This window comes from Trichechus manatus, unplaced genomic scaffold (assembly GCF_000243295.1).
Source record: "Trichechus manatus latirostris isolate Lorelei unplaced genomic scaffold, TriManLat1.0 scaffold00294, whole genome shotgun sequence".
NCBI classification, from domain to species: Eukaryota; Metazoa; Chordata; class Mammalia; order Sirenia; family Trichechidae; genus Trichechus; species Trichechus manatus.
In genome coordinates, this window is record NW_004444230.1 from 739,473 (window position 1) to 750,564 (window position 11,092).

An 11,092-nucleotide genomic window follows, 5' to 3' on the forward strand; every position below is an offset into this window, starting at 1 on the left:
ATAATTCTGTACCAGTTATTTAGTGTACACTCAGCTGCTAACCAAAAGGTCAGCAGTTCAAATCCACCAGCTGCTCTGTGGAAACCCTATGGGGCAATTCTACTCTGTGCTGTAGGGTCGCTATGAGTCGGAATTGACTCGACGGCAGCGGGTTTGGTTTTTTGGTTTTAAGTAACTAGTACACTTTTTATTCTACACTTTTGACTAATAAGAAGCAAAATCTACTTTTCAGCTCTGTCAAAGCATTTTATGTAGTGAAACTAAGTATATTGTGTTTATCAAGCCAAAGTGATTGCCACCTTATATTTACCGGCTGTTACCCTTCAAATGGCATAATATTTTAGAAAATAACTTCCGTGACGTGTACAGAATTAAAACCATAAAAAATACCCTGACAAGTCCTAAGACCTCAGCATTCCACTCTTTGATAAAAACTGAGAATTAATATAAAACTTAAGACAAAATAGTACGAAGTTTATTTAGAACCCCTAAATATGTGGTGTATCATCATAGTATTTCTTATAAGGAGTCCTGGTGATGCAACGGTTAAGCGTTCGACTGCTAACTGAAAGATCGGTGGTTCAAACCCACCCAGCCACTCCACTGGCGATCTGCTCCAGTAAAGATTACAGCCTAGGGGCAGTTCTGCTCTGTCACATGGGGTCACTGTGAGTCAAAATGTACTCGATGGCACCTAACAACAACAGCAACATTTCTTTCTTAAAGCAATAATAGACTCCAGTAATGTGCTTGGCCAACAGTATGTGTAAAAAATATATTTATGTATTCATTCACTCAGCAAATATTTAGTGACCACTTAGCATGTACAAACCACTGTACTAAGTGCTAGGAACACAGTAGTAAGATGTGCTTCCTGCACTAACCTTCTTAGAGTTCAGTGGAGAAGAATAGACAAAAACAAATTAACAAAAACTGAAAGGAATAGTCACAAATTGTGGCATATGTTATTAAGGAACAAATAGACCATGGTTAACATAAAAAAAAAAAAAACATTGCTCTCAAGTCGATTCCAAACCGTGGTAACCCTGTGTGTTACAGAGTAGAACTGCTCCATGGAGTTTTCTTGGCTGTAATCTTTATGGAAGCAAATTGCCAAGCCTTTCTTCCACGTGCTGCTGGGTGGGTTCAGTAGTCAAGTAGGTTAGTAGTCAAGTGCAAACTGCTTGCACCACCCAGGGACTTATCCAAATTATAAAATTATAATCTGTCAGTTAAATTGAAGTCTGTTTCATTCACATGTCTTCATATGTCTTCTCTTGTTCCATAATAACTTTGAAAAAAACTGATAGATTTGACCAAATTGTGTGTATTTGTTCATTTATTCAACAACAAAAAATTATTGGATGCTTATGTACCAGGCACTGTTCTAGGCCCAAGAGAAAGAGCAGTGAACAAAACAGAGTACTTGTCTTCGTGGTGACTTCATCCTAGTGGGAAGACAGTTGGTAAAGAAATATAAAATGTCAGGAAGTGATAAATGATATGAAGAAAAATAAAGCAGATTAAGAGGACAGAGGTGACCAGAATACTGTTTTATCTGGGTAGCCAGGGAAGGAGTCTCTGAGGAGATAAAAGTTTTTCCACAATTTTCCTTCTTCCAATTCAGCTACTGAGTGCAGGATTCAAGAGAATTTTTATGTCTGTTGTTATCATTTGTGTGTTAATTAAGAGAGCTATCATGACATCCTAATTCTTTCCAATTCTTTACCATTAAGAAAGATGAATACCTTAATTCCTTTATTGTTCTTCCATACACTTAAGTGATTAAGCAGCTTCATCCATTCATTCCTTCACCCTTCATCCATCCATCCAAAAAACATAATTTGGTATCTGTTCTGATTTTTTAAAATCTTGGAATATATTTCATTTGCTTCAAAAATATATTATATAACTAAATGCTTTCCAGATGTGCTGTTTGGTTATAAAGCTGAATTGCTTCTGGAGAGGGCTCTTTCATCCATGTCTTTCTTCTAGTAAACTCTCAGCTATTGAAATTTGATGTCTTGGGTGATCTTACAGTGATCCCAGCCTTAATGCCTAAAAGCCCTAAATAAAATTGTACACCGCTCAAATGTTCTATAGCATTGCACAAGTCTAAAATAGATAACTGGCAGCCACCCCACTCTTCATTGTTGGCTAACTGACTTGTACCGTAAATAGCTCATGTTATGCGATCGGACAGCTACAGCTAGCAGAGAAGGAATTTTTGTTTCCTAACACCCATGTGCAGTATCTGGTGTTCAACAGAATCCAGTTCCAGTTCACTGGACCCTAGCTGTAACATAGTCTGTAGGAGAGTTGTGCAAATCAGTAGCCGAATCATTTTGGATGGCATTCAAAATAGTCCTGCCTTATATCAAATTCCGAGTTATGGAAAATATTGTTAGAGCAAGATTCAGTTTTAGTCCCTTCCATGTACATGAAAATATTGTTGCTGCCACAATCTAATTAATCCCTGAGAGTCTCTGCCAGGTGAGTTAAAAATTCTCAGGTGAGTCTAAGGAGGTGTCAGGGTAGTTTTATAAAACCATTTGAAATCAAGAGCATGTTAAAGAAACCTCCCCATTAGGGGAACAGAATAGTTCTTGTTTCTAACCTTTAGCTGGAATGTGTTGTTTTTGAATCCGAAGGGTTTTTAAATGCTATAATTTAACAGAGCATTGCTTCATAAATTCCTTAGTAGTAACTCAGAAGGTGAGCCTTAGGGTGTTTTTCCAGATGAATCTATGCCCTTTGTGTGCAAAGAATGGCTCCTTAGGTAACTAATTATAGTACATAGGGTTCAATCCATGTGTTAAATCTTTTCATTTTTTCCTTTACTGAGCTCTTTTTCAAAATGACAGTATGTTTATTGCATTTCTTAAACATCAAAATACCAAATCTAAAACAAGTGATTTAAAAAAATCCCTCCGCTAATTATTTATTACTGTTGACATGTTGCTTACTGTTGCTGATAATTTTGAGCAAAAATGAAGAGTACGTCTGTGACACCAAAGCTACAGCTGGCAGGTCTTTCTCGAATGCTGGTTTTGTACTTAGGCTTATAGGGCTTCAGCCCGTGTTATAGTCAGAGCTTCTTAGACCCACGGCCACACTAAGGTCTACAGTTCTTAAAGCATTTTAAAGCTAAAATTCAGTACAAGAATACTGATCTTTAGCCTGCAAGAAAGGGCTAAAAACATTTGCTTTACCTCCAGCTTTTATAAGTGTGTGAATATTTAGTGGATTTAGAAGGGAAAAAAAAAACAAAAAACCAAACTCCTGATTTTGTTTGTTCAACAGATTGTAAACCATGGCTGTGTGGATACAAGCCCAGCAACTCCAAGGAGATGCCCTCCATCAGATGCAAGCATTATATGGCCAGCATTTCCCCATCGAAGTGCGGCATTATTTATCCCAGTGGATTGAAAGCCAAGCTTGGTAGGTGGACAACATGTTCTGCATCAAATAATTCAGAATATTTAGTGATGTCAGAATATTGGTGTTTGGTTAGGAAGGTGACATGATTGAGACTTTAAAAGTTACGTGTTTTACAGGGAAATTTACACCAAACTTTTTAAGAGCAGATACTTCCAGTGCTATTTAAACTGTTTCACAATAAAGAAAAAGAAAGAACATCTAGATATTTTCAGAAATTGAGAATAATCATGTTTTTAATCTGACAAAGATTGTACAAAAAAATAAAACTACAGACCCCCTCACTTATGAATATTGATGCAAACTTTTAAATAAAATATTAGCAAATTGAAAAAAAAAGTTGTGTGTTTTAAAACGTATTTTACGTGACCCATGAGAAGGTCTTAAACCCCATCTTAGATTTTAGGGAGCTAGAATAACTTTGGGATTTTAAAATGGGATTTGTTCCCTTTAATAGTAAATACTGGCTGAAAGCATTAGTGTATTGCTGTTAGTAAGCAGCAATCAACAAATATGTTTGCAGTGCCTGTAGGGTGCTTAGTAGTGTAGGCGGTAGGGTTTATATGAAAAAATTAAAGCCCTTGTCCTTAAAGAAGTTAGTATTTAATAGGGCAGATAAAGCATGTATATGTCTGTAATTTAGTAAATATATTGTTGACAAATTTAACAATTGATACACTGGTGTTTTTTTTTTATCAAGATGTATTTTATATATACACATAGAGACTAAAAGAAAATGTACCAAAATATGAACGGTAATTATGTTTAGTTGATGGATTTAATGAACATTTTTATTTTTCTTTATTTTCCAAATTACTGTTTTCATACTCGGGGGTGGGGGGAAATCGTTTTAATAGTCTTTTAGAGTCTGTAAAATGCAGGCAGCTATCGACAAAGCTTTATAATTGACCACATCATTGCACACCAGGCAGCAGGTTGTACGCTGCTCTGCTCAGTGCCTAGGCGCTTGTTGGTATGTGACCAGTTTGTCAGTCTGATATGACATATTCATCAGATACTTCAGATCGCCACCATTGTAGACAGGGACCTTCTTGGACAGACCCTTGGGAGAAGCCAGCCTTTATGCTGCTGTTTGAACAGGGCTAAATACAAGTCAGTGATGTTGCCTTGGAATAATTGCAACTGAATGTTAGTAGCAGATTTCTGTTTAGAAACTAGAGAGTACCGAAGGAAGAACAGTCTCTAGGCAATTAAAAAAATATCGGCCTCATGTAATTAAGTGAGAAAAAAAGACAAGCTAAATGTGAGAATGTCAACTGCAGCTTGTTTAGGGCTTTTTCATTCCCTTTTCTGTTTTAATGATTTGAATGATGCGGAAAAACAGTAGTCAGAAGTTTCTGTAGATTTAAAATTTCACTTCGTTGATTTTCCACGTAGCCTTCTTACTCAACAAGTGCTAAGAGACGTGTGTTGTTGTTAATGAAAACCTAAATTTTACTTCATTTTGGTTTTCTTCAGCGAATGAAGATTTTAATTAAAAAAATCTTCAATTCTTCATGTTTAACTGTCTAAGCAAGTCTATTTTAAGCAGAGAATGAAGTTTTCAAGTACAAGAACCAGTACTTAACTTCCGTGAGTTTTGCTCAGAGACCAAATCTTCTCAAGGGTGGGTTCCCCAAGTGAGGAGCTTTGCTAATGGCAATAGAGGAGTAGGGTTGCCCGTCGTTCCTTCCAAGCTTTTTCTTAATACATATGTTATTTAATAACACAGAGCAGACATATTTAAAGGTTAGCTTTATCTCCTGCCTTGCAAAGTGAATATTTGGGTATATCGTTTGATGAAGTAAAACACTGACATTTTGGTACACCTGTTTGTGTGTCTATTTGAAATTATTTGCTACCTTCAGGGGTTCATAGATGACAGAGCCTTTTAGCTACCACTAGATCTCTTGTTTAGATCCAGTCCAGGTCAGCAGTAAAATTGAATGTTATTTCAACCTGTCAGCTATCTGGTTCCCTCAGTGAGCTGAGTAATTTACTACTGGCCAGTAGCAATTGTTGCTTAGGTTGTTTTTTTTAAAAAAGAAAGAAACACCATCCAACCTCTGTCACCAGTTCAGTGGCTCTGAATTAATACAAAGTCCTTAGAGTGGTGTCTCTTGGTCGGTGGAAGAGTTAGCATTGCCTTCAAGTCCCAAATTTGCAAACCGATAATGGAAATGTCTGGCTTGTTTGAATACTGGTAGGCATCTTCTGCCTTAATGTCTTATTTCCAGGGCTCCTTAGAAATAGCAATTAAAAAATGTGTGTGCATGCGTGCGTGTGTGCGTGTGTGTGTGTGTGTGTGCGTGTGTGTGTGTGTGTATTTGTTTCACCTGTCTCTACTTAGGAAATACTGTGTGAAATTAGCAACATAGACATAGAACTTACTGAGGCTGGAAAGGACATGAGGAACATTCTTGGCTTTGTGCCCCCTTTATACCCTTGAGGGGATAGCTATAAATAGGAAATTATCAGAACCCTTATTTCCTTAGAGTACACAAAGCACTTTCCTTTTCCCTTCATTTCTCAGAGCAGATAGCATAAGCACCAGAGCAAGTCAGCAGGAGGAAGGAGAAAGGGCAGTACATTGTAAAGACAAGAATGAAAATATACTGAACAGTCCAACCAAGGTAATTTGTGGATTAGGAATAGACTAATGTAGGGATCTAAGCAATTTATACTGAACTGTTTCCTAAAATTTGCAGTGACCATTATGAGAAAATCACTTTAATTAAAAAAAAAAAAAGGGGGTGTGATATACTGAGGCTGCGTTTATACAGGCTCATGTGTATGTATGTATACATATGTATGTAATTTTTTTCCCCTAGGGACTCAATAGATCTTGATAATCCACAGGAGAACATTAAGGCCACCCAGCTCCTGGAGGGCCTGGTGCAGGAGCTGCAGAAGAAGGCCGAGCACCAAGTGGGGGAAGATGGGTTTTTACTGAAGATCAAGCTGGGGCACTATGCCACACAGCTCCAGGTGGGTGTGAGCGTTGGAGGCACACCTCCTTCTCTTCGCAGCAGGGATTCTTCGTTTAGTACTTCCTGTAGAGACTTTCCAGGAGCCCTGGTGGCTCAGTGGTTAAGTGCTAGGCTGCTAACCAAAAGGTTGGCAGTTCAAACCTACCTGCCACTCCGTGGGAGAAAGATGTGGCAGTTTGCTTCCGTAAAGATTACAGCCTTGGAAACCCTATGGGGCAGTTCTACTCTGTCCTGTAGGGTCGCTGTGAGTGGAAATCGACTTGACGGCAACAGGTTTGTTTTGTTTTCGGCAGTGACTTTCAGTCTCTTCTGCAGCCCAGCAATGTTGCGCTGCATGTTATCTGCATAAGATTTTTATGTTTGATTTTGTATTTGTGGCCTTCTTTTTTTTTCACTTTTTATTTCGTAATAATTTCCAACTTACAGAAAGTGGCAAGGATGATACAAAAAACTTCTATATATGCTTTACACAGATCATCTCATTGTTAACATTTACTTTGTCATTCTCTCTCTCTCTCTCCCTTTTCCTTACTCCCCACCTCTACAAACACACACACAGTTTTTTAGTCACTTGAGAGTAACTTGCATACCTCATGTTCCTTTACCCCTAAATTCTTTAGTGCATTTTCTAAGAATATGAACTTTCTATTATGTATTAACAGTAGTTACCAACTTCAGTAAATTTAACAGTGGTACGATACTTTTGGTAATCTTCTTTCTCTATTTCCATTTTGTCAACTGACTTAATAATGTCCTTTAGGGACATTTTTTCTCTCCAGTCCAGGATCATATATTACATGTAGTTACCACGTCTCTTTCATCTCCTTTAGTCTGGAACCATTCTTCAGCCTCTCTTTGTCTTTCATTACATTGACATTTTTTAACAATTTAGCCCTCCCTGCTTTTAAAAGATAAAACGTTCCTCATTTTGAGCTTGTCAGATGTTTCCTCATGATTTGATTCAGGTTCTGCATCCCTGGTTGGAATTCTAAACAAGTGATGTTGTCTTTCTCAGCTGTCATATCTGGAGACATACCACGTCCATCCTCCCCTCACTGGTGACAGTGATTTTGATTGCCCAGTCAAGGTGTTGGCCAGTGTTTCCTCTGATGTGGCCTTTTTTAAGCTTACTTAGCCTGTTTCCAAGAGTAATGCCTTTGTGCTTTAGGTGAATGAAAATGCAAGGAATAAAATCATCTTACTTTTTTACTGTAATTGAGTTTTCTAAGATGCACGCTTCTTGTTCCCATTGGTATTGGGGGAGCAGCATTTCTTATGCGTGTGCCGTGATGTCTCCAGGAGTCTTCTCCATCGTGAGAGCTCCCCGTCCCGAGGCAGATTAGGCCCCATAGCATGGAGTGACACAAAGTGATGTCTGGATTGGATTCTTCCAGAACACGTACGACCGCTGCCCCATGGAGCTGGTTCGATGCATCCGCCACATCTTATACAATGAACAGAGGCTCGTCCGAGAAGCCAACAATGTGAGTGTCCCATGGATATGGGGAGACAAGTCAGGAAACCCTTTATTACTGCTCTCTGGACCCAACTTTGTGATGGTGACTCCATGTGCATTTATTGGTGTCCCTATAAACAGAGCATTGTCCTAAGGGAAACAAGAAAATAGAAAATGTAGTCTCTGACCTTAATTGATTTATAACCTGGACGAGATTACAACCACGGAACAAGGTGAACAGTACAAAATAATTTAGCCTTGACTGAATAATTTCTGAGTAAAGGCATGCTCATTTTCTGGTGAAATTACTTGAGACAGATTTCTCCTTGGTCCCCTCTGAGCCAGGTGTTGAAGGAATGGATCAGACCAGGTCACTTAAATGGCTGGGTCCATGGAGGCCTTGTTGATTTCACCTGCATAACTTCATTTTGGGGTCTCCAGGAAGCCTATGAGAGGTTCAGCCTGTTTCTTGGTGGAAGCAGATTATTCAGTCACAAGAAGGTCTAGAGTGAGGATACAGATGATGTGTGTTCCCACAGCCTCATTCCCCACTGTACCCCAACACCTAGCACAGTCCTCAGCATTAGTCACGAAATGAATGGACACCATTGTTAATAGGAAAACCCAGGTGACACCGGGGATGAGTTGTTCTAGTCTCTCGAAAGGAAATTAGATGGACTGTATTTGGGATACCGCTGGTGGGAGCCAGCTCTGAAATAGAAACTTCTGCTATGCTTTATGAAAGTGCTGTAGTCTACCAGGTCACCTGTTTCTCCTCTTCTCCTCACTTCACTCCCGTTGTGACAAGTGATGTTTGTGATTCCTTCTGACTCAGCATTTAGGTTTTGGGGTCTGTGGCTCAGTTGTAGAAGCTGGCACTGGCTTTCCCTGGGGACTAAGGCCTGAGGCTTGCCCCCATCCCCTCTACCCAGCTCACTGCTGCCTGCATTCTTCCCCTGGTCTGTCTCCAGGGTAGTTCTCCAGCCGGGAGCCTTGCTGATGCCATGTCCCAGAAACACCTTCAGATCAACCAGACATTTGAGGAGCTGCGACTGATCACACAGGACACAGAGAGTGAGCTGAAGAAGCTGCAGCAGACTCAAGAGTACTTTATCATCCAATATCAAGAGAGTCTGAGGATCCAAGGTGAGGCCAGGGCAGCGTGAGCTGTGGGAGTCCTGGGGATTGGAGTGAGAAGTAGAAAGCAGCTCAGCTCAGAGTGGGAGGGAGCCAGTCTTCCCTTCTGAGGCATTTACCTTTCTCTGGAATGAGCAGGGAGTCATTTGCACTGATGATGGAGCTAGGAGGATGACAGTCAGAGAGGGGAGAAGACATGGAGCTTGAGAGCACAGGATCTTACTTGGGCTTCCCACACTTAGGGAGCTTCTGGTCTGCTGGTGAAGACGTTTCCGCTGTTGGGAAGGGGCTCGCAGTCTAACTAGACAGCACCAGATTTCATACTTTTGTATATAGTAGACATTTTATAAATAATGATTTACAGAAGTGATAAAATAGGACATATGTAATTACATATTTTTTAAAAAGTCTTCCTAAGTAGGGACAATATAAAGGCCAAGGGTTGTGTTTGTGGTGACCAACTTTTTTTTTTTTTTAAATAATATTTTATTGAGTTTTTGGTGAAAGTTTACACAGCAAGTTAGGTTCCCATCTGACAATTTCCACACCAGTTGTTCAGTGATGTTAGTTACATTTATCACAGTGTGTCAACATTCTCTTTCATTGTGTTCTGTTTGTTCCATTTCCAGTACTCTAGTTTCCCTGCCCCCTTATCTTCTCATCTTTGCTTTTGAGTAATTGTTAACGTTTTGTTTTCGTACTGATGGTTTTTACATAGAGCACTGATCTTATGGGTAATATCCTTTACATTGTGTGCCACTCTGCTGTTTCACTAAAAGGTGATCTCAAGGGATAGGCTCAGTTTTAGATTTAAAGAATGTCTCAGGGCTATAGTCCCAGGGAGTCCTGTGTCTCTGCTGTTGCAGTTTGTCTCGCTTTTTTTTTTTTTTTTTTTTTAAATAAGAATTTGAGTTCTTCACATTTTTCTCCAGTTCTATCCAGGACCCTTTATTGTAACCCCAGTCAGAACGGTCAGTGGTGGTAGCCAGGCACCATCTAGTTCTTTTGGTCTCAGCGTAGATGAGGTTCTGTCTCATGTAGACTTCTTTCTTCTCTGAGCTTTTGGTTGCCTTCTTACTGTTTTGCTCCTGGCGAGTAGAGTGGTTGTGTCTTAGATGGCCACTTGCAAGCTTTTAAGACCCCAGCTGCTACTCAGTTCACTAGGATGCAGAGCAAGATTTTTGTGAATTATTTTATGCCAATTAACTGAGTTGTCCCATGAGACTATGATCCTAAGCTTTCAGATCCAGAAAACCAATCTCAGAAGGTGTTTGGTTATGTTTGTGGGATATCCATATTTGTGTCTTCAATGAATATATGTGCCTGCCCCCATATATTTATATTTATACGTACTTATGGATACTTCTATCTGTTCTCACCTATGTACATGCCTGTACCTACCCATATACAAGTATGCCTATATCCATCCATATGTGCTCAAAGACTCATTCTTACTTTGGGCATGCTACGCTCACTACATCCACATTCACTGCCACTTTTCCCATCACCAAAAAAATGTAACAAGTCTCTATTGTCTAAAGCGTACTCCCTGCCACCCCCCAGTAACCACCATTGTACACTGGTCTCTCTATATATATCTATTCTTGTCTTCTTGTAGAAGACAGATCATACAGTATTTGTCCTTATATGCTTGACTTATTTCCCTTAGCATTATACCCACCAGGGGTGACCAACTTTTAATGTTGCTCTGTACAGCTATTCAAAGAGGGCTTCCTGAGACAGAGCACACTCATGCTCCTCAGTTACACTCATAGACGAAGGCTCCCCTTGCCAGGTATAAATCCTGCTTGGTACCAGGGCACAGAGACCTTCCAAGTCAGTCATGAGGCTGTGGAGCCCACAAGTCCCTCCTGTTGACTCTGTAGGAATTTAGCAGTTTGAGCTTTAATAGTTTCCTCAGCTCGGAATCTCAGAGAAGTCTTTGTTCAACCAACCAGCACATGCAGACACACATACGATGTCTTCCTCTAATACCGTGTACATAGGTTCAGTGTTAAGAAGCCCTGGTGGTGCAATGGTTAAGTGCTCGGCCACTAACTGAAAGTTTGGT

At 39.8% G+C, this 11,092-nt stretch overlaps 1 protein-coding gene across 1 annotated transcript in view; it reads left to right on the top strand.

Annotated features, from left to right (window-relative positions):
• Positions 1 to 11,092, top strand: part of LOC101354148 (signal transducer and activator of transcription 5B) — a 57,909-nt gene that overhangs the window by 29,554 nt on the left and 17,263 nt on the right. Inside the window, exons 2-5 of the mRNA XM_023725264.1 lie at positions 3,304 to 3,441; positions 6,270 to 6,426; positions 7,823 to 7,912; positions 8,856 to 9,030. Coding sequence (XP_023581032.1) covers positions 3,314 to 3,441; positions 6,270 to 6,426; positions 7,823 to 7,912; positions 8,856 to 9,030 — 550 coding nt within the window. The 5' untranslated portion in view covers positions 3,304 to 3,313. The remainder of the gene's footprint in view (positions 1 to 3,303; positions 3,442 to 6,269; positions 6,427 to 7,822; positions 7,913 to 8,855; positions 9,031 to 11,092) is intronic.